This window comes from Baudoinia panamericana (assembly GCF_000338955.1).
Source record: "Baudoinia panamericana UAMH 10762 unplaced genomic scaffold BAUCOscaffold_11, whole genome shotgun sequence".
NCBI lineage: Eukaryota > Fungi > Ascomycota > Dothideomycetes > Mycosphaerellales > Teratosphaeriaceae > Baudoinia > Baudoinia panamericana.
The window spans coordinates 634,587-661,309 of NW_006911267.1; the positions used below are offsets into that span (position 1 = coordinate 634,587).

Genomic DNA, 26,723 nt, shown 5'->3' on the forward strand with positions numbered 1-26,723 from the left:
TAAGTCCCCACAAGGATGGTGTCCTCGTGCAGCAAACCGCCAGAGCAGTAGATATGGACCCAATAGAGTACAACGGCTCTTGCTCGGCAGTGGTCGAGCAGGACCATCTCCGGACAATTTTCGCACTGGCGCTGTCATCGATGTACCGGAAGGAAGTACCTTTGTATGGCGACCTTGTTAGCATCGTGCGTGACATAAACAGCCAGGTGCTGTTCCGAACGAGGCTGGGGTTGGGCAGTGACAGCTCCGAACGCCTGGACGTGGAGAGACATGGCGCGATTCGACTTGGTACCCCAGCGGAGCTGCAAACTGTGCGGCGCATATTCGCTTTGCTTGGAATGCGGGCTGTTGACTATTACGATCTGTCTGTAGCCGGTCTGCCGATGCACGCAACAGCATTCCGATCCGTCGACAGAGAGTCTCTTGCACGAAACCCCTTCAGAGTATTCACAACGCTTCTTCGACCGGAACTTCTGGACTCTGACGAGGCCCGCATGCTAGCTCTGAAACTTCTTGAGCGCCGGCAAATCTTCACCGAAAAGCTTTTAGAATGGCTTGACATTGCAGATAGCCAAGGTGGAAGACTGAAGGCTGATCAAATAGAGCATTTCATCCCACAAGCGCTGCTAACGTTCAGTTGGAGGCCAACAGCGGCTGCAACTTATGCCGAGTATGAGGAGCTGCGCGAAGAACACCCCATTCTTGCCGACGTTGCCTGCTTCCAGTCGGCGCACATCAACCATTTGACACCACGAGTGCTCGACATCGAAGCAGCGCATCGTGCTATGCAGGCTGCAGGCATGGCGGTGAAGAGCGCTATTGAAGGTCCCCCTCAGCGGCAACACCCAATCTTGCTGCGCCAGACCAGCTTTCTTGCGCTTGAGGAGCCCGTGCGATTCCCGTATAACGATAGCATCGTCGCGTCGGACTTGGTATCAGGCTCTCACAAAGCAAGATTCGGCGAGATCGAGGAACGAGGCGCCGCCTTGACCGCGAAAGGCCGACAGCTCTATGATGAGCTACAGAGCGCAGCCCTGTGCGCCGGGCAGTCTATCATCGAACAGAGTCGACGTGACGCCATCGTAGCTGCGGTGTTTGATCGCTTTCCAGATGACTGGAGCGCACTGAGATCGCAGGGCTTGCTGTTCTGCGAGTATTCTTGCGACACAACTCGAATCAAGACGGCCATGTCTTTGGAAAAGAAGTCACACTTCACACCGGAACTGCTTGAGGCTCTCATCACTGAAGGCGTGATACAGGCTCGCCCAATCACTTACGAAGACTTCTTGCCGTTCTCCGCAGCTGGTATCTTCCGGTCGAACCTGCAGTCCAACTTCAAACAAGCAGCAATACAGTCATTGGCACGTTACGATCGAAGCGGACTCGAGTGCGCGCTTGGCTGCAAAGTACTGTCTTCGGAGACGCTATACGCGGGAATCGAGGAGGAGAGCCTGGAAAGATGCGCAGTTGCATTGGGACTTGTTCGTTAGTCACACAACGCAGTGTGACAGTTCGGGACTTGTGATTCTGCATCAGATAGCACGGCGCTCACTGCCAGATTTGCGAAGCTGGAAACCCCCGGCTACTCAGGTCATTCGGTTCAGGGAATATAGCTCTCAAATTGGCATCGCTGTCCAGTATTGGCTCATTTGTCATCAGTTGCTGCAACATCCATTGCGATTCGGGATTCCCAAGACCGTCGATTGAAGCCAGCCACTCTTCCATAGGATCTTGCTCGTTTACAGCTGCCTGCCAGACCAGATTGTCGTCGCGTGCAACAGTGTTACCTGTCGGCTGTGGCACTTCACCGCACATCATGCTTATTGTTCTCTCGGACAGCACACCGAAGATATCACGGTATGACGTTGCCATCTTCCACCTCTCGCCGATGATGATGAGGACGGTGCTGCAGGCCATGCATGTGTTGACGACGTCAGACTGCCGAGCGTTCTGGCGCACGCTATTAGACCGCCAGAGGCAGTAGAGATAGGTAAGACCGCCAAGGAAGAGGATGTGCAGGCTGCCCCAGGTGAACTGAATGGAAGGACTCTGGTACAGTCGCCTGTAGTGCAAGCACATGTCTCGAGCCTTGGCGAAGCATTCCTCGAAAGCCCTTTCCACAATTCCCCCGTCCGCAGAATCTTGTAACCAGTGATCGTGGAAAACGCTAGCAGGGGCCAGTATGTACGGTCGATACAGTAGCAGAATGGAGTGATAGTATGCAAGCAGAAACCACTCTCGTGATGCGAACACTGATAGGGGCTGAGGCCTGCCGTCGTGCGGTGGCGTCGGTATGGTTGCGTGCCAGTCCTCGAGCTCTTTTCTCAATGACTCGACGGATAGATTAGCCATTGAATCACTGTGCTGGCGCCATGCTGTGGGAAGGTATATCTGTGCACTGAACTTCGACCACAAGCGCCGTAGCTTGATGCCATGGATAGCTCCAGACATGCTCGTCAATGGCTCATTAGCTGCAGTTCGGGGGCGTTCGAGGAAGCCAGACGTTGTGACGTGTTCATCGTCGATATCAGCCGGGAGCTGCAATCCAAACCCTGTCAGTAGGATGCGGAAAAGAGTGGCATGAAATTACCGCATCACTAACCTCTGCATCGATCATATGATCAGGAATACCGGCCGGCCGGCCGAGAACACAGGCTGCGACTCTGTCGATATCGTAAGCCACCCAGAAGCAGCGCTTGGACATCTCCTTCATGAGCGGATCTGCAGTCCTGCGGTACTTTTCTGCGCTCCGGTGGTAGCCGAGCTCCACGCAGTGACGGATAGCCATACCTGATACCTTCCAGAGGCTTGCACCTACCGGCGATCTGATCGAGTACACTGCACAGCAGAGGATGCTCTGTATCGATTCGATGCCGTCCACGTCCAGTACAGGTGCAATGTGCTCAAGTGCCGTTGCATAGTACTCATCTGCAGCGTCGTACTGACCAGGCCCGAAAGCAAGCGAACCAATTGCGTACACCATCAGCACGAAAAACAGGGACACCTGGCTAACGGACGTAAAGTCGTTGTTCTGTTGTGCAGCTACGCATTCCTCTTCCCAATGTTGGAAGGTAGGGGCATGCAGGAACGGGTACTGAGGGTGGATGTTATCAAAGTACGCCCTTGAGAGCTTCGCCGCAGTCTCCTGGGGCGGAAAGCGTAGTTGAGAGGGGCGTCTGGGACGAGTGACCGGCTCAGCCAAGCTTGAAGGTGCACTTGATCGGAAGCTCGCACTCCGCTGGCGAAGGCCCATCGTTTGGCTGGCGATGCGGGAGAAGGAAAGCGCAGACGAGGGCCCGAAATAGTGTGGTTCACGTCCGGCGGCGGATATGCAGAGCAAGGCTACCTCAGAGGAGAGGTCGTCAACGCTCGATTCCACGCCTGTCGCAGGCGGTGCTTGAGTGACTTCGGCGGGCTCTTTGTGAAAACCAAGTGTGCTGCCAAGTGGAGCAGGTGGTTGCGCTGGAGGCGATGCAGACGGATGGCGTGATTCTTGTACATTTGCGAGGTGATCCAGCGCAACATCCGGACGCACTTCTTGCAGCAGACGCTCCAAGTACGCAACATGAGCCTCCAGAGACTGGATGTAGTTACGAGGCCTGTGTATGCCAGTCGCTGGGTCTTCGACTAAGCAGTCTCGGTCCGTTCTGATACAGTTCTGGCATTTGGGTGTCTGACCGTCGCACTTTGGCGGAAGACCGTAAGCTCCTGTACCAAATATGCAACCAAGTACTCGGGCACATACTTTGAGTTTCCGCTGCTTGCACCCTATACAAGCGAGTAGAGTACGCTCACCGACACGGACACGCTTCGTGACACCACCTCCGCCAGTTTGTTGCTCCACGACGACGGACATCTGTCGATTGGAGGAAGCTGCTACCGTTCTAGGGTCTTGCGCATATTGAACATAGTCACATCAGGTAGCTATACTCTCCGCCAAGCAGCGCGGTTGGTCTGAAGTCTCGACTCTGGCGGTACTGCTCCGGCAAAGACGGATGCGATACCGGCGATAAGGGCAATGGAAACCGCCGACGCGACCCAACGTGGCCATTTCGGACCGGCGACTGCACCTGTGTAATTCGCGCCCCTACGGTCGTTGTATACGGAAGAACAAGTCGCACGTGAGATGGATTCTGAGTCGTGCTAATGAAGAGGCAATTGCTGCACGCTCGACGCCGCCAGAGTCGCGTCGGGACTTCCCGCAGTGTCGGCGAATGAGTCTATATTACATGCACAATGCCCGCTTGCCCAACGCTTCGATAACCCGCAAGAACATGGGCAAGTAGGATTTTTGTGCTGCAACATGCTGTACATCGCAGATACGTCAGCAGCACTGACCACGAACCCTTGCCCATTCCCGTGCCAGCGTCTCAACAGCTCCGCCGGGTTCAGCTTGACCCGTGAAACTAATGCTATCATACAATCTCAAGCAATGGTCTTGCCTGCCATGATCGGCACATTCTCCTTCTCTTTTTGCCGCTCTTCTTTCTTCTCTTTGCGCTTTGGCCTACTCAGCTTGCTCCCTGCACCCTCCGTCTCGATGATAAAGCCCGGGCTGCCTTCCGGGCGCTTTTGCTTGGCCTCACCATGGTAGAATTCGCATGTGAACTTAAGCCCTGGCTTCCTGTCAGAGCCGGGTTTGCAGACAGTGACCTCGTCACCCGTGTAGACACGTCCGAACTGTCGCTTTCCAGAGTCGCCAATCCTGAGCTCGATCCCGTTAACGAGTATACCGACGCTGCTATCTGTAGTAATAATACAGTGGAGATCTGGCAGCTTTACCCACACACCTGGCTCCGCGTGCTCCTCAATGTCAACAGCATGGAACCAGAAGGTGAAGGCCACTTTCGGAACGCGAACATCTGCTCCATAAGGATAACGGAAGGTGTTCGTCGGTGCTCGACCCCATGACGACATCTTCTGCGTGAGATCCAAGGTAATCTTCGTGAACGAGTCTGCGGTTGAGGTCACTTTACCAAGTCGAGGCGGTGGCTTCAGGAAATGCTCATTGTCGGGCAAGGCATGCTGCAGGCTAATGTGTGGTTCCGCCTCAGTGTCGCGACCATGTTCATCCAGGTCGTGATCTGTGGCAGACCCGCTGGCCGTTGTCGGCAAAGAGTTGTCCATAATGAGGATGCTGTTTGGCTTCGACAGATAGTCAATGCCGCTGACTTTGGATGCATACTCAGCGGTATGGGTGCTTGGGTCGTTCGGGTCAAAGAAGAACGAGGGCGGCTTGCTCATGATGATCTCTCTCCGGAACGTAGGTATTGGCCTTGCCTTGGGCGTTTCCTCTTCCACTCCATCTACCGATGTCACTGTCGCGCCGTTGTTGTTTCTTTCACCAACTTCAGGTGTATGTGGTTCATGCGACTCTTCAGCACATTGGAGATCTGCGACATCCGGCGAACCTAGGTCCACATCTCGCATCAATGACTCTGCACCGAGCAGACTCGGATCGGCAAAGGCCCCTATGGCTCGGTGCGCCTGTAATTGCGCTTGCTGTGCGCTATCAGTGGAGCTGCCACTGACACGGTCCAACGATGCCTCGCTAACGGTGTTACCTACTGCCTCGTTTGCTCGTGCGCCTAGCACTGCAGAACTGTTCAGCGCGGAGAGACTGATCTCGCCGAAAAGCTTCGCCCGCGGTAATTGCTGTTGTTGCGTAAGGGGTCCGTCCGGCTGAAGGATCACAGGAATAGACTGATGTAGGAGCTCGGGACTAGAATCCATCGCTTCATCCTGCTCTCTGTATGCGAAGTGCTCCGACTTGAACCGTTTAGATTGACGTGGATCGAGGAAATTGATGGACCCTGAATGAATGCTGACTTCGTCATAGTGGCTGTCAGCACTCCTTGGGTCGCTACTCTGCTCATCTAAACTCAATTGCGAGAGGTCCGGCTCAGCATTATGCAAAATTTCTTCCTCTTCATGAATCGCAAACATCCCCTGTTGAAAGGCAGGAGAAGGCCGCTCGTTGCCATTGGCCTGCTGGAAAACGGCTTGGAACCATTCGCTTTGCAAGCACAAACGTGGCGAGGGCCGACTTGCTGGATCTGTGTTCAGCATAGCTACCAGTAAAGCGATGGCCTCTTCAGGCACATTCGCCTGCACCAGGTCGCTTGTGTTGAGTGGCGTCATCATGATCTTGTCGAACATTCCACGTCCCGTAGTATCCGAGACGCCCTCAAACGGCGGCTTGCAACACAAGGAATACCACAAGACCGCTCCAAAGGACCAGATGTCGACTGATTGGCTGTAGCTGTGGAATCTCGTTGGAGGCTGCGCCGAGCTTTTCCGGGTGCGCTTCTGCCCTCGACCTGTAGCCCGCTCGTCATACATTGGGAACACCTCCGGTGCGCAGTAGAGCAGCGTGCCACAGAAAGTCTTCAGAAAGGTTTCGTTGTCCGACACCATCTTTGAAAGGCCAAAATCGGACAGCTTGACCGAGAAGTTCGAAAGCTCCAAGTTAGCTAGCAGTATGTTGTCAGGTTTGATGTCACGATGCGTGATTTTCTTCGCGTGCAGATAATCCAGTGAGTCAAAGACCTGGTGCGCCATTTGCAGACCAGCATGCTCGGGCAGCGGACCCTTCAGGTTGAGATATCGTTGCAAATCGCCACACGGCACGAACTCCATAATGATATAGAGATGGTTTGCGTGGTCTTGATAGTCAACGTAACGCACAATATTGGGGTGGCTTATTGACTTCATGATTTGCATCTCGTTGTCGAGCTTGCGGTCGAGGACGCCGTTCTTCATGAACTTGCGCTTCTCAAGCTCTTTGGCCGCAAACAGTTGGCCCTCGCTCTTCGTGGCGAGCTGATAAACGGTCGCAAACGCGCCTTTGCCGATGAGACCTACGACGTTGTACTTCTCTCCACCGCTCCAGTGCATGCCATACTGGTTCTGAACAAGCGGCGCCTTGTACGAAGCTACTGACTGCGTTGTAGCGTCGGCCACAGTGAGGCGCCGTATGTGCATGTCATTCGGTCTTGCACGTGCGGCTTTGGCAGACTCAAGCCGCCGCATGTGATTCTGAAAGTTGGCCTCGTACTGCTGAACATGTCCTTCCCGTGTAGGTATGCGGACAACAAACTTCACCAGCTCATCTGGCTTGGGTGACAGGATCTGAATGATCGACCCAGAATTGAGCATCCTCGTGTGCGGTGCTTGAGCGTTCTTGCCTTTCAACACGACATCATCTACTATTGTGCCGTTGGTCGACATATCCTGCAGCATCAATACTCCGGAGTTGTTCATGAAAATGCTGAAGTGCATGTTACTGATACGCTTTGAGGTGTCGCCGGCGAGGACAATGTCGCACATTTTGAGATTGCGTCCAAAAACAAAGCCGAGCTGGAAATCAATCACCTCTGTCGAGAAGCGCAAAGCAAGGTCCATCGCCTGGTTTGCACCCTCCGGGCCGAGAATGAACGTCTCCTGCTCCTCAAGGACACTTTGCGTAAGCTCATCGTCGTAATTTTCGAAGCCGTTATTCTGCAAAACGTTGTGAGGTGTCCTTTCAGCCGCGAATGAGACGACATTGTACGCTGCCGGCGAGCAAGGATGAAGTATGCACAGCACGTCCGAGATGTCCGCTTCGCTAAGGCCGGAGTTATTGCGGCCAAGTCTTCGTGGGTCCATAGCTCCTTGTGTGCATGGCTGAGTTAGATCCTGAGTGTTCGGAGGCTCCATCCTTGCTCCGAGCTGACACAGTGAGGTGTCGTAGAAGACTGCTGAGTCAGACGTGGGCTGTACAGGGTCGCTAGGCAACAAGGCAACGCTAGCACCGATCTGTCTCGAATCAACCGAGGCTGCGTACACCTTGGGAAAGGGTGTAGCGTCGATGCCGCTGGAGTCCTACGGCGTTGCCAGTGTTGTAGCAGTCTCAACTTGGTGTGCTTAGATAGGTAGGCGGCCAGGGAACGAATACGAAACCCAGCCCCGGCCAGGGCGTTTTGCGACAAGTGGCCGGGGCAGGTGAATCGCTATATATCCTCCAGCGCGAATATGTCCCCACCGGGTCCCTGTTCTTCGTTACTTGCCTACTTTCTGTGCTGGCTCTTCGGAACAGTCGCCGTCGGAGTCGGTACGGTTCTGTAGCGTCACACGCTGATAGTGTTTTGATTGGTCACTACGCCCGGTTTGGGATAGACCCACGAGAGGTGTCGATCGTGTGCTCCTGCGTTCAGAGTTCGGTTGTGCTGGGTATGGTCGGTGGTGGTATCGTGTGAAGCGAGCTATTCTCGTCGATGCTTGGACGCTGGAAGTACACTACGCAGGCGAATATGTCCTCCGATCTTGCAACGAAGCAAACCGCCGCCCTGATCTGTTACTGCCGGGAAGAAAAGGTCGAAGTGAGGTGTGGGAAAGAAAGGTAGGCGTACAACGGAATGGCTCACAATGTCGAGGTCTAAACCTCGAGGGTCTAGTTTCAAAGCTCGGGCCATGCCGCCCTACGTTGCGCATCCGTGTAGCGGATTCTGTACAGGTACATACGAGAAGCTAGACACGTTGACAGCTTTAACCACTTGTCTACCATATTATGCTCGCCATGTGTGCATGACCATCAACCTCCGGGATTTCGGGATCATGGACGATGGAGAGAACGAAGTGCGACCTGGCTGTGTACGAAGGATGAATAGCCGACAACCTGCGACGACGGGAGCCTGGATGCAACCATTATTGCTGCAATATTGGAATCCTTCGAAACCATAGAGCACAAGTGGTCGTAATGCTGCTGCCAAGGCTGTTCCCCTCCGCTATATGCTCGCCAAGTCTCTGAAAGATGTTCATCGGCAAAGCGCTGTCCGTGAGCTATAGCTGTTGTTGGACCCATGGGCAGAATGCTCGTTGACCAGGAGTCTCGCGTCAATGAGTACCGCTCACACAGTTTCACAGGTCGCTCACGGCTACACCGCCGCGCACACTGTACCACCTCATCAAATGTCAGACACCGCCAGCTCTCTCGACTCATGCATACATACAATCTCAGGTCATCTGACTCGTCTTGAATTTAATGTCTCCAGAGCTTCTCCGCTTTGTGGCGCCTCCCACGAGCCGAGGACTGCACGACTGATCAACGCCTGAACAAGGGCAAGGAGCTCAAGATTTATGGATCTGGTATGCCTTACGTCCGTTCCGTAAGACTCAAAGACGGTAGGGGAGCTCTTGTGTTTTCCCAACTTTCAGCTCTTTCATTATCTAATCTTGGTTGCCGGGACGACCGACACCATGCAACGCAGCCTTGGTCAGCATCGTCAAGCGACCGGTGAAGATGGTACAGGTGGCGCCGACGGCCCCGCGTCCTCGGATGTTGTTCACCTTGAGCTAGACGCTCTGATAGTGGGTGCTGGCTTCGCAGGTGTCTATCTGCTGCATCGCCTGCGGCAGGAAGGCTTCAACGTCAAGATCGCTGAAGCAGGTACTGGCCTCGGCGGCATCTGGCACTGGAATAGCTACCCAGGGGCCAGAGTAGATAGTCAGTATCCAGTGTATGCGTATGGCATACCTCAAGTCTACGAGACATGGGCTTGGAGTGAACAATATCCCGGCGAGAAGGAGCTTAAACGCTACTTTCAACATGTCGACAACGTACTTGACATTAGCAAAGACGTGCTTTTTGAGCATACGGTGGTCGCCGCCGGGTTTGACCCATCGGTTAGAAAGTGGAATATTGTGTGCGGAAATGGCACCCGTTTCACGGCGCGCTTCTTTCTTGCCTGTCTCGGCTTTGCGGCGAAGCGTTACTTCCCGGATCGGCCTGGTGTCGACGAATACAAAGGCTATATCTGTCATTCTTCCTTCTGGCCAACCGGAGGCGTGGATGTGAAAGGCAAAAGGGCGGCGGTTGTTGGAACCGGCGCGACAGGCATACAAATCGCTCAGGAGATGGCAAGGGAAGCTGAGCATCTCACCTGCTTCGTTCGGACGCCTAACATATGCATACCAATGAATCAGGGTCCGGTTGATCCTGAACAAGCAAAGAAGGATTTAGAGAGCTTGCACGGAAGACTCAATGCAGATCGTTACGACAACGTTGCCGGATTCCTCTATGCCAACCCCACAAAGGGTGTTTTCGATGACCCGCCTGACGTTCGTGAGGCAGTCTTCGAAGAGGCATGGAGACTTGGCGGGTTTCGGATTCTCTTCAGCTACACGGATCTGCTAACAGACCAAAAAGCAAACGACAAGGTCTACGAATTCTGGGCCAAGAAGAGGCGTGCACAGATGAAGGACCCTGTCAAGCGCGATATACTCGCACCGGAGATTCAGCCGCATGCTTTTGGTGGCAAGCGGCCAAGTCTGGAGCAAGATTACTATGAGCAGATGGACAAGCCGCATATCACTTTGGTCAATGCCAAACAGAACCCGATCACTCATTTCGTGGAGAACGGCATTGTGACCGAAGACGGCACGTTGTACGAGGTAGACGTCGTTGCTCTTGCAACGGGCTTTGATAGTGTTACAGGAGGTTTGAAGGACCTCGACTTGGTGGGCTTGAACGGTGAGAGACTGGCGGATAAGTGGGAGATGGGTACCTATACGTACCTTGGGATGACAACCGCGAACTGTGCGTATAGTCACACGTCAGGTCTGTGCCGTGTGGGATACTGCTGATCTCCGTTGCCTTCATCTGTAGTTCCGAACTTCCTCTATACGTATGGCCCGCAATCTCCCACAGCGTACGCCAACGGGCCCACTATTGTGGAAAAGCAGGATGAATGGATCGTGACTGTGCTGAAGAAGATGCGCGAGGAGGGCAAGACGATGATTAACCCAACTCAAAACGCCGAGATGGAGTGGAAGGAGACGATTAATTCATTGCATAAGCTAAGCTTGCGCGATAAAACAGAGGGCTGGTACATGGGGACCAATATACCTGGGAAGCCAAGGGAGGCGCTCAACTACGCCGGAGGGATTCCGCTGTATACTAAGACCATCTTTGAGGTATTGGATCAAGACTTCAAAGGGTTTACGGTGATGTGAAGTGGCGACGGCAGCTCAAGTTTGTTTTCCGGCGGGAGGACTGCAGCGGTAGCAACACGCGGGGGTTACGTCTGTAAGGTACTCAGAAGGTGCTGAAGGCAGTGAGGTCGAAGCGACCAATCAAGCTTCCACAACTGGCCGGCTCCACGCGCCAATGTTGCAACGCCCTAACCAAGGATAGCAAGTGCTCGGTGTTTTGAAAGCCCTGTTGCAAGACTTCTACGTCCATTCTTGGCCACGTAAGATGTGTGTCATCGCGGTGGGGAGTGTCTTGGAGCAGCTGACGGCGGGCCTTCTCCTCGCACTTGACATGCCAAGAGAGCGTGCGGGTGGCGCAAGGATATATTGGCGCACGCGCTAAATCGCTACAATGCGCAAATCGAACTACCGGATAGTCGTTCATAGATCGTTTTGCTTAGCGGTGTGAAGCTTCGTGAGTCTGAAGTTGAAATGATGGATGTTGGGTTTGCTGTCTCATATCCAGCTGAGCTTTGGCCGCAGCTCTCCATTCCCAAGCTACGTCGACCAACAGCCTTAATTACAGAACTTAGCGACAGTACCGTATGGCCCGCGAGACCAGGTGCGCCACGCTCATCAAAAAATATGAGCTCGCAATCGTAGCGGTCCTTGACAACTCAGCCGCAGGTCAATTGCCATCGGAAGTTACTGGGAGAAGTGACCGTATGCAGAAGGATGATAAAGCATAAGGCCTATAATGTGAGCGGAGCAGGCACCGCACCAAAAGAGCTGTCACCACTCGGATTCGCGTCCTCCGTCTTCATCGTACCGTTGAGCATCGGACACAGCCTTGGACCACAAAGTCAGCATGTCGTTCCTGTAAAGAAGAGCAAGAGGAGATTGATAACTATTGGAGGGTCTTCGAGGCTTTCCTGTCCGGGAAGCCGGCAGGCTGAGGCAGTGTTGAAGCGCCCAGAAAATCGCTGTCTCACAGCTGAAACGCAGAGTACGTCTGCTCCGCAAACGACTTCTTCACATTCTTCGGCACAGCAGAGTTCGCAGCACGACGGTTGACGGCGCTGCGACCCCCACCATTGCCATCAGATTTAACAGGCGCTTTCGAGTCGATCCTCTCGACCGTCCCGCAAGCGCTACAAATGAGAGTGGCGACTGACTTTCTGTTGGTCTTGATATGACCGACTTGTCCGCAGTTGGCACACTTGCGTGCTGTACCGTCCTTCTGCCCACGGCGGCCTTTCTGTGGCGTGCCGTTCGCGCTGGTGCCGACGGCACCAGTAATGGTAGACTCGTTCTCGGACGGGCCGGGACTACCGGCAGCAGACTCCGACGGCGAGCCTGCAGCACCACCAGTGACGCGCTTCTTGAGGTTTTCGCGGGCTTCGCGGCGGTCGATGTTGCGCTGGACACGGTCGCGTTCTTGCTCGATGTGCTTGGCGACGAGGTTGTCCAGCTCGCGGTCTTCGCCAGTAAACTCATATTTGCTCACACTGCAAGATTAATGTCAGCAACTGCTCAAACGATAAGAAAAGTACCTCTGGGAACACAGACTCGATGGCTGCCAACCTCTTCTCCGCTTTGCGCTTAAGGTACTCCTTGATGACCCTCGAGTTCCGTATCTCGACAGGCTCACTCATCTCCTGGCCGTAAGCATCCCTGGCACCGACCCGATTGATGACCAGCACGCTCTTGCCGTCGCGACCGGCACTCTGTCTGCTAAACTGGGTACCAGTCTCGTCATCTCCTCGGCGGCCGTACGCGGGAGTGCCGGGAAAAGACGAACGGGGCGTGCCAGATCGACCGTAAGCTTGCGCACTCTCCGCCTCCGCTTCCGGGTCATCGTCCATGTCAACGTCCGAGATCTCGATGTTACTTGACAAGCTGTTCTTCTGCTTCTCCCAGATCATGCGAATGTAGCCGTCGTACGCCTTCTGCTGCTTGGCAACGTTGTAGGTATGCCCGCCGTTCTCACGGCGCCTCTTCGCGTCAAGCTTGTCTTCGACGCTCTCACCAAGCGGTTGGAAGCCTCCTTTCATGTTGATCTTCACGAAGCTGAACGCCTCGCCACGACCGGTTGGATCACCGTCACCATGCAGCTTAAGCATGGCCTTGCCTTGCGTTGCTTGGAGGAATGTCTTCGTCGCACGCCACGGTGCAAGATGCTTCTCAATGTCGGCATTCTCATCGATCTCCTTTTCATCATCTTTCTCGGTCTCCCCCTTCTGGTTGATGCCAAGGTCATTCAATCGCTGTACGCCGGCCTGCATCGAGTCAAGCAAGCAGACTTCCTCAGGCTTGATTTCGCCACGCAGAGTTTCGAGATCCGGCACCGCCGTACCGGCAGGCGGAACCCATACGCCGCCCTCGCGATTCGCATTTCGCTGATAAGTCATAAATTCGCGCATCTTACTCCTGGTCTGCGGCATATCATGCCCCTTCAAATGCTTCATGATCGTGATGTTGTCCAAAGTCTTATCACGGCGTGTAGGATCTTGGCTCTTCAGGTACACGCGGTAGGCCAAAGTCCTTAGCCTCTTTTTGGCGGCTTCTGTCACTTTCCTAGAGTGCGCGGTTGGGACCTCAGCCATCGGTAACTGCTGACCCACAGTATGCAAATTCTCCATGTTTCGCAGCCACATGCGCGTGCCGTACTGGTGAGTAGTGCTGACCGCAATGAAGAAGTCCGTGGGCCTTGTCTGGTGTTGAAACACTGGCGCTCTGTACAGACCGTTCTGCAACGTTGGGACGGTCTCACCTTGGTCCACGTGGCCGAAGTTGGCAAATGGGCTCTTGTCCTGGGTAAGGAGGACGTGCGTCTCGCCAATATCACGTTTTGGGCGCTCTTGATCGTCGGCATTGCGCTTTCGGTAATAGTTGACCAGCCGATTGCCCATGCCAAAATTAGACATCATCATGGGAGCTTCTTCAGAGTACTCGAGAAGTAGCAATTTGGAGTTATCGTTGAGTGACAAGCTGTCGGCGGTCGAGAACAGGTCCTTAATTTCCTGGCCCTTGCGCTCCTTGTTCTTAACTTTCTTGAGCTTGCCGAAACGGAACTCCTTTTGCTGCGGTCGAATCTCCCAGTCTTTGAGACTGAGCGCAGGACGATGAAACGAGCGCTTCGCCTTCGCGTCCAAGATGATTTTGTAGAACGGAAACTGTAATTTCTTCGCCGGCAGGCTGTGCTCCAGTGCAGTGGTGCCAAGTGTATTGCGGATTTTGTGCTGGTGGTTCTCCTTAAGCAGATCGTAGGCCTCATCGTTGCTAACGTTGTAGCGCCGGACGAGATCACGACTCAAGGCCTGGTCTTGGTGCAGATCGCCCGGTACACGCTTCATTCTGCGAGCTGGTTGGGGAGCATGTTCGTCGATGAGCAAATTAGAATCATTCAGGTCCAGCGTGACTCGCTTGGCAAGCTTTGCAGCTACATGCTCTGGGTCTTCGAATGCAGCTTGCGGGATGTCGATTTGCACTGACAGGTCGAAAGCGGTACCATCCATCTTCTGCTTCTTTGTCGGGCGGGCGTGCTCTTCAGCCTGCCATTCACCGTCTAGCAGACTATCTCCATCTCCGAGAGAAGACGTAGAGTCAATGCTTGGCGTGTCCCAGCTTTGACAGATTACTGCGAGGTCAGCTAAACTTTTGCCACCAACTACTGCCTTCTCATCCACGTCGCTGAAGGCCATGTCGTCGTCGCTCCCTTCATCCTCAGTTAAGCCACTGTGAACAGTCACCAGGTTTGTAGCGAGTCCTGGATCTTGACCAGCGCGGTTTGCACCCGCCAAGCTCTTGAAGCTCTTCTCTTGGTCTGGCAGGACATCAAGCGACAACTTTGTAGGCTGAACCGGCCTTGGCGGCTTTGCTGGAACCTTCCCACGATACTGCACTGGCCGCTGTGGGAACAGATCGAGAAAGCGAGGCGCAAAATCTGCCTCATACCGTGGGAAGAACTCCCAAAACTCCTCAGGATTCACGTCTTGGCGCTCCTCTGCAACAGCTTGTCCAGCCTGGCGCCGCTTACTTTGCGAGAACAGCATGCGTTGCATTCTCGTTTCTTCATCCATGTCGGCGTCGTCCTCCTCCTCTTCCTCTTGGGTTATAAGCATGCTGTCCGAAGCGGCCGGAGAGTAAGTGTCACTGGCGAACGACGGTGGGCTCATGGACGAGTACGTTGGCTGTGGTGGCCGCGAGTATGACTGCTGCTGTTGCCGGATCTGAGGCAGAGCCAGGCCAGACTTGCTAGGCAGAGCAAGCCCACCCGGTCGGGGCTGTTGCTGAGGGAGAGCATGCTGCCGATACTGCTCCGGTGATGAGCCACGGTCACCGAAAAGCTCATTAATCTCATCGTCATGTGGCTCATGGGAGGTATGATGGCCGTTACTGTAGGTTGCGCCGTTCGCATTGTCACCCAGGAAGCCGTCAAGCCCGCCATCCTCGTCATCGCCTGGCATGTGGCTCGCATCCTCCTCGTCTGGCAAGTCATCGTCACTACCGATATCTTCAAAGTCTTGAGCGTCTGCGTGCTTGTTGCTCTGATCGATCTGACGGTCGAAGAAATCCTGCAATCCTGCCTCCAAGCCACCTTGCTCGTTCAGGTACCGCTGCGCCGCCTCGGTCTCATCGCCGTCTTCCATCATGACAGGATCGACTGCGTGCGGCATCTCGTTGCTGTTTGTCTGTACGCGCTGACCTCACCTCCCAAGAGGTGCATGCCGCATTCACCGGCGTGTAACGACTTCAGTGAAACCAGCTCCGCCACTCATGTCTGTCCTTGGAGCGTGACTCTATGTATTGCACAGAGACGACTATTCTGGCTGTAGACGCCACTTTTTGATGTGATGGTAGTACAGAATGTCATGCACTACGCAATAGAAGGCTCCGTCACAGGCAGATACTGATGTTCGAGTGCAAGGACTAAACCGAAGTGCAGGCGTGCGGAACTATCCGGCGCTCGCTTCACAAGTCTTAAGTCAAGACACCACATCGTATTAGTCACGTGCGTCAAATGACGACGCTTGCCTTCCTGCGGGGCCGAGTAGGCGCAGCAAACGGGCCGCCTCCCTCCACCACTCCTACCACACCTCGTCAACTCGCGACTGAATCTCTCACGCATCACCAACGTATATCATTCAGTGTAACATCCTAGCACAGTCATCATGGTGGACTGGAACCGAGAACTGGAAGTCACGGGCTGGCAAGCCGGATGGCTGTCGCGCGACACGCCCGCCTTCGACATGTACGTCGGAGTCTTCTCGGCAACCATACTAGTCTTCACCCTGGGATCCGTCTTTCTTATTAGTCGACGTCAGCGTCAAGTGCTCGGACGACTCGAGTCCAAGCTCGGCAAGGAAGCGGCTACCGCACAAGCAGTGCGATACGGCATGAGGCATGGAGACCGCCGCAACTGGATCTACGCTGTGGTCCTCTTGATGCAGGTGCCTGCCATTGCCAGTGTCGATGCATACATCGCCATCGTCGCGGCCAAGGAAGTGGTCGAAGATGGCTCGCAGGTCTTCGATGTGAGCGCCATCGTTGAGATTGTAACCTACTGCATCTATACCCTTGCGGCCTTCACCGGCGCATTTGTCCTGGCGCCTGTGTTGCAGATCGCCGCGACGAATTGGCTTCTCTCACGTTGGGCGCGAAAGCGAGGCATCACCGATCTCTCAGAGTATCGACCCCAGGCTCGCCTGTACAGTACACAGCTCGCAATGCTATGGAGTTTGCTTTGCTTTGCAGTGACCATGGTCTGGTCCCCTATAGTACGTGGATCTTGCACATCGCTTAGCCGGAACATTGCTGACTTTGAATATTAGGAAGGGCCGACATTCATCAGGTGGATTATCATTGAGGCAGCTTTCGGCTCCGCTTTGGCGTGGCTGGACGTGAGCTTCGCGTTCAACTTCAGCTCCACGACTCTTCAAACCATCAGTTTTGCCCCTGTCGTAGCTGGAGCATTGCATAAGTTCCTACCGTCAGATACGACAGCTTACGCCACTTCCGACACTAATGCGTTATTGCCATGCTACGAGGAGAAGGAAGTTGCCTACTGCGACGAGAAGACCCCACTAGACCCCAGCAAGGCAAGCCTGGCCACCGATTAAGTAGTGCTGCTGTTCTTGCACAGAGTGTTTGACGCGAATCGGAGACAGCAAGGGCTGCGCTGCTCGGGCAATAAGCCGCGCCGCAAGACAATCGACACCGACTGGAGGCACAGAGCAAACAGATAATCAAGTCTAGCGATATGTACGAATATCACGAACATCCACCGCCCTGTGCAAGACAATGCACCTTCCACTCGTGCATCCACTCCTTCACAAAAATCAGCTCCATTCTCTGCGTGTCAGCCACTGGCAACGGTGGCAGCGTGCTCGTCGTCTGGTTTGGAAACACCCCGTTCTCATCCCAATGGTGCACCGCACCTGCAATCAGCATGAACGGCTGACTCGCAGTGCTAGGTCTATCCACCGCGCCATAGCCGAACGCATGCGGTGTTGCTGGCCTCCAGGGATCCCATTCGCCGTCTACTATCGCGAGACGTGGGTAGGAGATGTTGTAGCCACCGTACTTGTTGATTGCGTTGGTGTTGGGCGGATTGTGGATGCCGAAGGCCTCCCTGCAGACGATGCTCTCGTATTCGAGGTCAATGGTCCGCGAAACCATCGGCAGCTCGTTGGCAGGTACACCACTGCCGGTCTGGAGATAACCCCATTGGGTACAGTACTGATATGGCCACGAGCGCCAAGTCTGGGTCACGTCGTCCTGCTGATAGACTGTAGGATTGCGTCAATTTGGTGTACGGCGAAGTATGTAGGGGAACTTACAGGTACTGTTGTGGTTACCGAAGCACTGATCTTGCGTTTCGTTACTGGCGGCACATGATGCCACTGCGGTGAGATTGATGTAACCGACGTAGTTCAGCATTTGGTTGACGAGGCTGGTGTTGGCGGTATACCCAGCCTCCGAGATCAGGTCAGAGACCGTCGTACTGATCGCTTTCGTCGAGGGATACAGTACGGAGGTATTGCTTATGTTCGCGCAGTAACTGTAGCTGCAGAAAGTGCGACTCGTCAGTCTCTGCTCTCACACACCAGGCGTTGGAAAATGATAGCAGACTTACAACTCCGGATTGCTGATCGAGGGATCCCAGTTGAGTGCCTGCAAGCCGAGACCGCGAGTCAAGACGTCGGCGAAGTCGTTGTTGTACGTCACATTTGGCAAGCCGAAAGCGGACTTTAGCTGCGTCACAAAGCCGCTGTTGGTATGATTACTGCCGTCCTCACCGATGAGGATATTGTCAACAATGTGCGTCAGGGTCTGCTGCGTAGCGACGCAGAGGGGTGATTGGTAGCGAGCAATAGCATCGAAGTACTGCCAGTAGTCATATATGGCTTTTGTTACTCCGGAGGACGAGATCGTGCCCCAGAAGACATCGGGATACTGTACGCGCAAGAAGGCGTTGAAAGCTCCAGAGTAGGAGCCACCGTACCCAATGTAAGCGGTTGTGTTGCTCGTCAAATCACCATACTTCTCGAGGCCGGCAAACTCTACGTGTCGGGCAAAGTAAGCAGCGTCCGCCAAAGCTTGCTCTGTCGTTAAGAACCGCAAGCTCTCCGTAGACAGATCGGGAGTGGGAAAGCTCGTTCCGTAGTATCGGTGCTCCATCACCACCCCGATACCGTTCGTGGCCTGGATCAGCTGCGCCAGTATACCCTTCTGCAGAATCGGCAAGCGTGCGCTCGCGTCGCCCTCGCCGCACTGCAGGACAATCACAGGGCCTCCGGGCTTGTAGTAGGATGCATCATACCAGTAGCGCATGGGATAGGTGCCGTTGCTGTGCGGTTCATACTTCGTCTCATTGTGAAAGTGGTCGATTGGGGTCGAGAAGTTGTGCGCAGGGTAGAGTAAGGCGGGATTGACGTCTCGCCTCGCCAGCTGATGTCGCTGGGCTTCGATCTGCCGTCGTACTTGGCCAATAGTTTGCCTACCTGCATCAAGTGAGGTCGACAGAGCGTCACCAGCACTGGCAAACAGCAGGAGCCCGAGAAACCGGAGTAAAGGAGACATGAAGGCGTGGGGATATGCCAACCTTGTCTGCTGTAAGACGCGAAATAGTAACACTATGTTCCATCAAAGGTTGGCCGCGCTGCCGATCGACTCATTGCCAACTCTTTCCGGAAGGTCGCGCGCTATTATCGGAGCGGTAGGCAGGAGCACGATATGTTCTTGCAAATATTGGCGGGCTCAACTGGCATGACGTCTACGTAGAGCTAAAGGTCCATGGCGTCGACGCCGATAGTGCGCTACATAAGGAGCGGAAGATTCGATTCCAGCGACGCTTGCGCTCACATGAAGCTTACAGCCAACGCGTAGCAACTCAACATGCGAAGTACGGGCAAGTAACAATTCACGACATTCGTTTCGGTTACGGCGCATGCTCACCAGCATGCTGATGCTCGATACTCATACACGATGTAACCATCTTACATCGCGTTCAAGGCTGCTTGGACGCCAACGGTCCCGCTATCTTCCCTCCTTAGCACATACGGCCGTAGGTCTCCCTTATCCACTCCCTGCAGTCCTACGCCAAAGTTCCTCAAGCGATCTCTAAGCGCTTCAGGACTGATGACGAAGAGGTTCGCCACCTCAGTCAGAACCTCTAGACTAGGATCGAAGCTGCTGGGAAGCTCCCACGATCGCAGCATTTCGATGTACTTCGTGATGTCTTTCGAAACAACCAGTGCGCCAGTGAGAGACACTGGGTAAGCCTTGAAATGTACGAGCAGTAGCCCTCGGAGGCCGACAGCCAGCTCCAAGCAGAAGGATTCGAGGACTCGACCTGATAATGCAGCCGCAGCACGGGAGTGCAGACGAGACAAGAACGCTGAGATTGCTTGACAGGTCGGCGTCTGCAGGTGATCGAGTTGCAAGTTAGTGTCGTCACGTGGCCTGAAGTCAGTCTTCTTCTGCTGAGACAATAACCGAGACGTCCAGGCTAGCGCGCTGTCGATGACCTTTTGCAAGATCAGATCAATCTTCCCTTCCATATGCTCCACAAAGTTGTTGGTTTGTTTGTCCAAGTCACGCCTGATTGTTAGATTCCCTGACGCCAATGGCAACAGCAGCAACTGTATGGTTGTAAGCATAAGGTGCAGCACACTGATGGTCGGTCGCAGATCGGCGATGAAACTGAGGTCGGGCTCTGTTGACCGAGAACTCTCCACAGTGGTTGCTGTCTCGGTGATCGCATCAAGCGCCGTTTCTAGATATATCTCGCCAACATGACTGATCAGTAGATGGAGTAGCTCTCGAATCTCTCTTGGCGTCTCATTGCCGCCACCGGCCAACTCCAAGCCACGACCTACGCCTTCTGCCAGCCACTTAAGCATGCGCTTCGTGAAGGGTAGGCTGAGCTGACCATCCTCATCCGTGACATCGAGCTGTTTTGGCTGATCAGACGAAGTAGGGTGCTCCTTGTCACCTAAGCCCGCGATGCGCAGCAGCATCGCTTTCTGGCTTGCGGGCAATTCCGCCGTGTTGAGACGTTGTAAGTACGCTTCGCGCGCATTGCTCAAGTACTCATTGCCTCGAGCAGCTAACTGACCAAGATAGGTAGATGGCTGCATCTTCCGCCTTCGCGAATGGTAGATCGTGTATTTGAATAGGAGGCCCTCGAAAAGTTCGCTTAGGTTTTGCTTCTCACGCTCAATATAGGATGAGCCAGTGAAGTATGGTATGAAGAGTTCGTCAAGCTGTTGATCAAGCACCGCAGCTGTGGCGCTGCTCGCTGGATCTGGGTGCTCGGTTAGACCATGCGCTTTGAGATCCTCCACTAGAGAAGCAATGTACGATCTGCTGGCCTGCAGCGACCGCAGAAACGCTAACGATGAGATAGAGTCGGCTTTGTTTAGTACCATCTCAAGCCGTTGTTGGATTGATTGTTGGAAGACGCGTTGAACGAAGCGCGCCAACACCTCTTCGTAGTACGGGAAGGCGCGCTTGATGATGAAGCTCTCTTCCTGACAGACAATCTTAACTTCATCAATCAGGCTCTGCAAGCTGGGCTCGACGCCTGGGGGGTCTGTGTCCGGGTCAGCCAAGCGATCCAAGGTGTCTGTATCTGTCACCAGGTCCTCGGTGACAAGCTGTGCCCGGTCAATGAAGAACTGATGCTGATTTACGAACAACGAGATAACTGAAGAGCCGTCGCCGAAGTCGCGCAATGCTAATGCGCACTCACGCATGCCTTCGAAGTTCTGTCTCCGGTAGAAGTCGTCGAAAGACCTGAGCAGGTCCTTCTCGAGCATCTCAAGAAACTTCTCAATGAGCTCACGCGGCTGCTGCCCGTCTCGTGTCCGGTTGCGCAGACTACCGCTTGGCGAGTCTGTGCCGTCCGTATCACCATTGACACCGTTCGCAAAGTGCACCCCATTCGTTTTGGGCGTGCCGTTGGCTACTAGATCTAGTCGTTGCGAGATCTTCAGAAGCTGTCGCGCGATATGTGCACACCTCACCTTGCCTTCACCACCACCCATCCGCCTCACGTCATCCAGCGCTGAGAGATCGCCCCGCTCACTGACCTCAAGCCAGCATTGCAGGATGAACTTCGCATCCTGCGCGCGCTGTCGTTGCCGATCCAACTCTTCCAGCCGTTCGCCTATCTGCATGGCGGCGTTGCCGCCGATATCTGCGTCTCCATCGAGCGTTCTCTCGAGCTTGTGGAATGCTTCAACGGCTCTTTCTAGTTCCTGCTCTCTCGATCTGATGTTGGCGTTGTGCTGTGCCTCAGCCCTCCGCACCGAGCCGCCCAGCTCATTCTCCCGTGTCTCGAGCTCCTCTGACAGAACCTTTAGGCGGGATAAGGCGTGCTCGAATGTACGAATTAATGGCTTAGGATCGAATGCGTGCGACGCAGGCTGGGTTGCGCCTGTCTGAGTGCTGCGTCTGATGGGAACAGCGGACTCAGAGAGCGTCTCGACGAAATCCTTAACAATGAAGTCTTTAGAGGAGAAGGTGTCAAGAGTGTAGGTCTGAAGGCCTGCGCGAGACTGGAAGGTAGTCGGCCGGCTTGAGGACTGCGAAAAGATGGAAGCGGTATCGGCTGCGCGACCGGCCATTTCAGCCTGGCAAGCTCATGGGCACATTGCGCGTCGACGTTCGAGCAGTTACAGCCCTTGCGCATCGACGGTCATTGCTATCTATGTCGTATCATGTTACCATGGCTCCACGACGTCGCATACCGTTTCTGCCTGAGGCCTCAGAATTCGACGTGTCGTTCATCGGTTAAGTCTCGTTTAAATGCCCATCAATATCCGAATGACATGACCATATATGGTTGTGAATCCGGCTGTTGCTCCTCGTGACTACTAGTGACCTGATCGATGGCGACACAATGGCGACGGTCAGTGGGAGAACGAAAGCACCACATACAGGCCATTGGCTAGGGAGCAATCATAGCGTCGTCCCGCTCGAAAGGGAAAGAGTGAACTTGCAATGCAGGTCTGTGCACAAATTGGCGCCAGCGGCAACCTCACGCAAACGCTGCTTGTTTGACGCCGCACGCCTGCATGACTCCGGGCAGTGTGCTGTTGTTGTCGTCTGGGGCTATTGTGCAACTTACGAGCAGGCACCGTAACGGACATTGCTATCCACTCACTCACCAAATAGTCCTTCCTTTGTTCAGACTCGTCGATCGTACCGCATCCATCTGGCATCATACCGACCTCGCGTAAACAGATACAGCTGCACCCTGCAATAATGGATTCGGCACAAGACGGACCACAAGCTTCGACCAGACATGCTAAAGACCGCCGCCCATCGCACATCCCTGCGAAATTGCCGCCCCCAAGCTACAACAGTAAGACTGCTGGTGCCATTGCATCACTTGAACATCGCCTGGCAGCACTGGAATCCAAGCGTTCATCAACTTCGCAGGAGGCCCATCAGAGACACTCTAACGCAGCTCAGGTTGTAGACGATGACCTCAAGGAGTTTGGGCGGGAGTATGAGGATCTCGATGCCCGAATCGAGACGCTCGAGAGTGCTGGATTTAGTGCTTTCAAGACCGATGTCGAGGCCAGGCTGGCACTTATGGAGCAGCGCATGAAGCCTTACGAAGTCTACCAGCAGGAGCTTCTCGGTGCGAATGCGCAGCTTCTCAAGCTACAGGAAACCCTGCGAACGGCTAGTCCTCCAAAGTCAAATTCGCCACCGTCAAAGCTGCTCAAAGATTACGACTCCATTCTCCGCGAGCTCTCTGCTCGGCTGCTGGCCGTCGAAAGCCCAGTGGAAATTGCCAAGGCGGACGTGATGTCTACTCGTGATCTGGCTCTTGCTCTTACACAGCGTCTGAGGCGAGGCGACCTACTGGATGCGAAGGTGGCGCTTGAGCTCAAACAGGTACTGGAAAGCAACAGAAGTACACTGTCAGGTTTGTCTCTGCTTCCCAAGCCAGCCTTGCGGCAACAAGACACGCCTAGTACCGAAGAGTCTGACCCAGAGCGTCGTAACACCGTGGAGCAGTCTATAGAACAGACGGAAAAGCGACCTACGGAGAAGCGTCAGCGGAAGTCCACGACGTCACCCGACAAGCCGGCAAAGGCACGGAGAAAGCACATTTCGGAGTCTGCCACCACGCCGCAGATTGAGGAGGCGCTATCGGACTCGAAGTCCGGCGCTTTGTCTGGCGGGCAGCAGGACAACGGCAGCAACACGCCCGTAGACACTTCGAGTGTGGAGGTTTCGCCTGAGGTGCGACGTACAGGCCGCAAGTTAGTACCGACCAAGCATAAGAACATGGTCCACTGGTGTGATGCGAACAAGACAGTCGGCTCACTTCGGCCCAGTGTACCGGCCGCCTTAAGGTAAAGCTTCGAGTAGCAACCGTCGCCTTAGGTCCTTTGAATGCAGGACGTGGAGCAGGATCTTGCACCGTTCGGAAAAGCGCTCGCCAAGCACCTGAGTTGACATCAAAGTGCATCTCTCATGTGGACCACGACGCAACGGCCTGATGCTTGACGCACGATCTTCTAGTCTTTCACTGCCTGGCATGCCTACGTACAGATGATTCTCGCGTTCGGCTGCGTTCAAGCAAGGCATGCAACGGCGTTACAGCGTGGGTTTTTTTGACGTTATTTCACGACAAAGCGGATGATGTGTAAGGGCGCAAAATGTCCGCGCAACATGATGGCGTCTTCTTGGTGTCGCTGTACAAAGCCTGCGAGTCGTCTATATAGGCACTGTCAGCGGATTCATTACGCTCGCCCCACCGTCTACCACCATATTATGTCCAGTGATATACGAGCTGAAGCCACTTGCTAAGAAGCCTGCCACCCTCGCCACCTCCATCGGCAGACCGGCTCGCTCCAGGCCGACAATCTCATGCTGCACTTTCTTCGATTGTAAACTGCTGGGTGGGAATTGCGCGCTCAGGCCGCGCATGTCGAAGCCTTTGAGATCTACACCAATATCAATCTGCCCAGGGGATATACAGTTTATGCGCACTCCGGTGCCTTTGAGTGTGGCAACGCCCGCTTTGACGACGCCGAGAGCCGCATGCGAACCTAATGCGAGTCAGCCGCCCTTCACCCGACAAACAGTCAAGGCAGCGCATACTCATAGTCAGTCCGGGTCCCCAGCAACCACCGTATGTACTAGCCACACTGCTGACAACTATTATGCTACCATATGCTTGGTCCTTTGGTGCGGCGTTGGGATAGTTGCCTTTCGGCGTCGTCTTGCCCATCGCAGCTGGGGCGTACTTGAGCGCGAAGAACGGTGCCATGCTATTGGCTTCGAAGAGCTTGTACAAGTCCGCCGGAGTGGTCTCGGTTATTGACGGCGGACCCAAGAGACCGGAAGAGGTGACATAGACGTCCAGGCTATATGCCCAACAATCAGAGGATACTCGCAAGCTCTTTCACGCTTGTCTTGACGACGTACCGTCCCCACGCGTTGAGCACATCGTCTATCAAAGCCAGAGTATCCTCTTCGTTGGCAAGCTTGAATGGATACCCTATGACTTTCGTGCTCGGGTACTCCTTGTTGACTTGGTCTGCCAGGCCCGCATAGTCATCGCTTGGCGAGGAGGAGCAGGCATAGATGCATGCTGCACCGTGGGCTGCGAGCTCTTTTACAATGGCTTTGCCTACAGGCTGTGTCGCGCCCGTGACTACGCAGACGAAGCCATACTAAGAAGTCATCGTTAGACTTCTGTGGTTACGGCGAGTGCAGGCAGGCGAGTGCAACCCACCAGCTTCCCGTCGGTTCTGTACGGTGAGAAGTGCTCCGACTCAGACTCTTGGTGCCCGTTCACCGCTGCCATCGTACGCAGTCGTATTTTCCACACACACCACACTTATGGTTTGCAGAAGGAGCGCCATGGCTGTCAAGACACACGACCTGCGGCTCTGCGAGCGATGCTTAGCCATTGCTTTCTCCTAAGGACTCCGGTCATTGGCTCGAGCATCCTCCTCGGAGATCGATAGAAGATAAGGCTGCAGGTACCGCACGCACTTGCGGTAGCGCGCATACTGCCATGTATAGTTCAGCATGGAACCCATTCGGCAACCGCCTCAAGAAGAGGAGGGGAAAGCAAAAGATTCCATCGTGTCGTGCAAATGTCCCTCTTCTCCCACGTCTTCTTTCGCAGTGAGTTCTTCGCTAACAACTTCGTACGCTTCACGGATAATTGAGGTCCTCGAACGTTTCCGATGTTCACCGGTTGATGAACGTGACGCAAATCTGAGCAAGTGCTTTGGTCCCGCCTGATAACATCGGTCTCAGGGTTGCGCCAGAGTGCGTTACACACCCAGATCGGACAAGTCAGGAGAGTTTGCCTTGCGCCAGTCGGACGTTATGGCGTCCGACCGCAGCAAAGGGAGTGTACGCGTGTTGCAGGGCGGGTTTCAACCCCTACCGTGCGCCGCTCATTGCGTAGCTGACCCCACGGAGTAAGGGCTGTGTCCAGATGTTTTTGCTCCAAGCTCAGGGCGTCGCTCTCTTTCACCTAACCTCACTATATCAAGCTGCAGGCTACAACGATGACAGACGTTAAGCTGTACGACAAGTTTGCTGATACAGCTACAAGCTTCGTACTCGCAACGTCGCCAAAAGAGGCCGGCACCAACAAACCAGATCCTGAACGGTTTCTTTCGCTATGCGCCCCCAACTTTTCACAATCATGGGGCCATAGGTTCTTCATTGCGCACAAGCCAGGTCTACAAGGCAGTGTCGACGCGCAGGCATTCCTCGACCACCAAGCCAAGATGTCGGCAAAGCTGCGAACCTGGAAGATCGACATTACCGATGTTATCGTCGATGTGAGGAAACACTGTGCCATGGTCCGAGGGAGCTTCAATATGTTTGCGAAGGGTCATGATGAGCCGGTAGTAAACGACATAGTGTACAAGGTCACAATGGATGAGACGGGCGACAAAGTCACTGCGGCGATTGAATTCATCGACGCGGCTGCGACCAATGAATTGGCGAGTCAACTGGGCATTGGAGGCTAGATATCGTGGAACCAGGTGCGGCTCGCTCTAGTGTTCCTATGTGGTCGCGCAGCAAAGCTAATCCCTTGCCCATATAACAGGATGTACTATAGCTGTCGCATGCCTATGAGGCTAGAGAGAGCTCTCCATAGGCGGATATCCGCCAGTATGGATCAATCTCAACGCCCCAGGCCGCAGCCTGCTCGCCAGAGGTGCGGTTCGTTGGTAAGTTGTTCTGCCTCAGTGTTACGCTATTGCAGAAAG

The 26,723-nt window shown here is 54.4% G+C and overlaps 12 protein-coding genes across 12 annotated transcripts; 6 read left to right on the forward strand and 6 right to left on the reverse strand.

Moving 5' to 3' along the window:
- Positions 1–53: 53 nt before the first annotated feature.
- On the forward strand, positions 54–1,490 carry BAUCODRAFT_76484 (uncharacterized protein; the record flags this gene model as incomplete). The annotated part of the gene is made up of 1 exon (XM_007681217.1): positions 54–1,490. One exon carries the CDS (start codon positions 54–56, stop codon positions 1,488–1,490), a length of 1,437 nt encoding a protein of 478 aa, XP_007679407.1.
- Positions 1,491–1,519: 29 nt separating this feature from the next.
- Positions 1,520–4,140, reverse strand: BAUCODRAFT_240311 (uncharacterized protein). The gene is made up of 3 exons (XM_007681396.1): positions 3,746–4,140; positions 2,603–3,685; positions 1,520–2,538 (listed from the first exon to the last, which is right to left on the reverse strand). The coding sequence occupies exons 1-3, from the start codon at positions 3,854–3,856 to the stop codon at positions 1,549–1,551; spliced, it is 2,184 nt and encodes a 727-aa protein (XP_007679586.1). The 5' UTR covers positions 3,857–4,140; the 3' UTR covers positions 1,520–1,548.
- A 285-nt stretch (positions 4,141–4,425) lies between these two features.
- BAUCODRAFT_125292 (uncharacterized protein) lies at positions 4,426–8,453 on the reverse strand (the record flags this gene model as incomplete). The annotated part of the gene is made up of 3 exons (XM_007681397.1): positions 4,426–5,854; positions 5,891–7,665; positions 8,445–8,453. 3 exons carry the CDS (start codon positions 8,451–8,453, stop codon positions 4,426–4,428), a joined length of 3,213 nt encoding a protein of 1,070 aa, XP_007679587.1.
- Positions 8,454–8,489: 36 nt separating this feature from the next.
- BAUCODRAFT_37112 (uncharacterized protein) lies at positions 8,490–8,942 on the forward strand. Its single transcript, XM_007681052.1, has one exon. The coding sequence runs from the start codon at positions 8,566–8,568 to the stop codon at positions 8,719–8,721; it is 156 nt and encodes a 51-aa protein (XP_007679242.1). The 5' UTR covers positions 8,490–8,565; the 3' UTR covers positions 8,722–8,942.
- A 167-nt stretch (positions 8,943–9,109) lies between these two features.
- Positions 9,110–11,033, forward strand: BAUCODRAFT_240427 (uncharacterized protein). The gene is made up of 2 exons (XM_007681398.1): positions 9,110–10,576; positions 10,646–11,033. Exons 1-2 carry the CDS (start codon positions 9,238–9,240, stop codon positions 10,990–10,992), a joined length of 1,686 nt encoding a protein of 561 aa, XP_007679588.1. The 5' UTR covers positions 9,110–9,237; the 3' UTR covers positions 10,993–11,033.
- A 411-nt stretch (positions 11,034–11,444) lies between these two features.
- BAUCODRAFT_37114 (uncharacterized protein) lies at positions 11,445–15,893 on the reverse strand. The gene is made up of 3 exons (XM_007681053.1): positions 12,520–15,893; positions 12,126–12,458; positions 11,445–11,799 (listed from the first exon to the last, which is right to left on the reverse strand). Exons 1-3 carry the CDS (start codon positions 15,627–15,629, stop codon positions 11,703–11,705), a joined length of 3,540 nt encoding a protein of 1,179 aa, XP_007679243.1. The 5' UTR covers positions 15,630–15,893; the 3' UTR covers positions 11,445–11,702.
- A 70-nt stretch (positions 15,894–15,963) lies between these two features.
- BAUCODRAFT_240492 (uncharacterized protein) lies at positions 15,964–17,018 on the forward strand. The gene has a single exon (XM_007681399.1). It carries the CDS (start codon positions 16,125–16,127, stop codon positions 16,782–16,784), a length of 660 nt encoding a protein of 219 aa, XP_007679589.1. The 5' UTR covers positions 15,964–16,124; the 3' UTR covers positions 16,785–17,018.
- BAUCODRAFT_125296 (uncharacterized protein) lies at positions 16,994–19,035 on the reverse strand (the record flags this gene model as incomplete). The annotated part of the gene is made up of 5 exons (XM_007681400.1): positions 16,994–17,014; positions 17,260–17,741; positions 17,793–18,019; positions 18,089–18,956; positions 18,987–19,035. 5 exons carry the CDS (start codon positions 19,033–19,035, stop codon positions 16,994–16,996), a joined length of 1,647 nt encoding a protein of 548 aa, XP_007679590.1.
- Positions 19,036–19,243: 208 nt separating this feature from the next.
- On the reverse strand, positions 19,244–22,405 carry BAUCODRAFT_240489 (uncharacterized protein). Its single transcript, XM_007681401.1, has one exon. It carries the CDS (start codon positions 22,083–22,085, stop codon positions 19,452–19,454), a length of 2,634 nt encoding a protein of 877 aa, XP_007679591.1. The 5' UTR covers positions 22,086–22,405; the 3' UTR covers positions 19,244–19,451.
- A 320-nt stretch (positions 22,406–22,725) lies between these two features.
- On the forward strand, positions 22,726–23,835 carry BAUCODRAFT_150771 (uncharacterized protein; the record flags this gene model as incomplete). The annotated part of the gene is made up of 1 exon (XM_007681402.1): positions 22,726–23,835. The coding sequence occupies one exon, from the start codon at positions 22,726–22,728 to the stop codon at positions 23,833–23,835; it is 1,110 nt and encodes a 369-aa protein (XP_007679592.1).
- A 180-nt stretch (positions 23,836–24,015) lies between these two features.
- Positions 24,016–25,404, reverse strand: BAUCODRAFT_240487 (uncharacterized protein). The gene is made up of 4 exons (XM_007681403.1): positions 25,220–25,404; positions 24,910–25,157; positions 24,583–24,848; positions 24,016–24,530 (listed from the first exon to the last, which is right to left on the reverse strand). Exons 1-4 carry the CDS (start codon positions 25,289–25,291, stop codon positions 24,196–24,198), a joined length of 921 nt encoding a protein of 306 aa, XP_007679593.1. The 5' UTR covers positions 25,292–25,404; the 3' UTR covers positions 24,016–24,195.
- A 469-nt stretch (positions 25,405–25,873) lies between these two features.
- On the forward strand, positions 25,874–26,554 carry BAUCODRAFT_240547 (uncharacterized protein). Its single transcript, XM_007681404.1, has one exon. The coding sequence runs from the start codon at positions 26,010–26,012 to the stop codon at positions 26,478–26,480; it is 471 nt and encodes a 156-aa protein (XP_007679594.1). The 5' UTR covers positions 25,874–26,009; the 3' UTR covers positions 26,481–26,554.
- Positions 26,555–26,723: the final 169 nt, after the last annotated feature.

What these genes read in the sequence shown, in the direction of transcription:
- BAUCODRAFT_240487 (XM_007681403.1), bottom strand. Translation starts at nt 25,291, where the DNA reads ATGGCAGCGGTGAACGGGCACCAAGAGTCTGAGTCGGAGCACTTCTCA. An exon ending in GTGCTCAACGCGTGGGGACG is followed by an intron (nt 24,849 to 24,909) that starts GTACGTCGTCAA and finishes TTGGGCATATAG; the next exon opens with CCTGGACGTCTATGTCACCT. An exon ending in GGGACCCGGACTGACTATGA is followed by an intron (nt 24,531 to 24,582) that starts GTATGCGCTGCC and finishes GACTCGCATTAG; the next exon opens with GTTCGCATGCGGCTCTCGGC.
- BAUCODRAFT_240492 (XM_007681399.1), top strand. Translation starts at nt 16,125, where the DNA reads ATGGTGGACTGGAACCGAGAACTGGAAGTCACGGGCTGGCAAGCCGGA.
- BAUCODRAFT_240489 (XM_007681401.1), bottom strand. Translation starts at nt 22,085, where the DNA reads ATGGCCGGTCGCGCAGCCGATACCGCTTCCATCTTTTCGCAGTCCTCA.
- BAUCODRAFT_37112 (XM_007681052.1), top strand. Translation starts at nt 8,566, where the DNA reads ATGACCATCAACCTCCGGGATTTCGGGATCATGGACGATGGAGAGAAC.
- BAUCODRAFT_240427 (XM_007681398.1), top strand. Translation starts at nt 9,238, where the DNA reads ATGCAACGCAGCCTTGGTCAGCATCGTCAAGCGACCGGTGAAGATGGT. An exon ending in TGGGATGACAACCGCGAACT is followed by an intron (nt 10,577 to 10,645) that starts GTGCGTATAGTC and finishes CTTCATCTGTAG; the next exon opens with TTCCGAACTTCCTCTATACG.
- BAUCODRAFT_37114 (XM_007681053.1), bottom strand. Translation starts at nt 15,629, where the DNA reads ATGCCGCACGCAGTCGATCCTGTCATGATGGAAGACGGCGATGAGACC. An exon ending in AAGAGGTTGGCAGCCATCGA is followed by an intron (nt 12,459 to 12,519) that starts GTCTGTGTTCCC and finishes TTAATCTTGCAG; the next exon opens with TGTGAGCAAATATGAGTTTA. An exon ending in CATATCAAGACCAACAGAAA is followed by an intron (nt 11,800 to 12,125) that starts GTCAGTCGCCAC and finishes TTGTGGTCCAAG; the next exon opens with GCTGTGTCCGATGCTCAACG.
- BAUCODRAFT_240547 (XM_007681404.1), top strand. Translation starts at nt 26,010, where the DNA reads ATGACAGACGTTAAGCTGTACGACAAGTTTGCTGATACAGCTACAAGC.
- BAUCODRAFT_240311 (XM_007681396.1), bottom strand. Translation starts at nt 3,856, where the DNA reads ATGTCCGTCGTCGTGGAGCAACAAACTGGCGGAGGTGGTGTCACGAAG. An exon ending in GCAAGCAGCGGAAACTCAAA is followed by an intron (nt 3,686 to 3,745) that starts GTATGTGCCCGA and finishes CTTCCGCCAAAG; the next exon opens with TGCGACGGTCAGACACCCAA. An exon ending in ATCATATGATCGATGCAGAG is followed by an intron (nt 2,539 to 2,602) that starts GTTAGTGATGCG and finishes TTTGGATTGCAG; the next exon opens with CTCCCGGCTGATATCGACGA.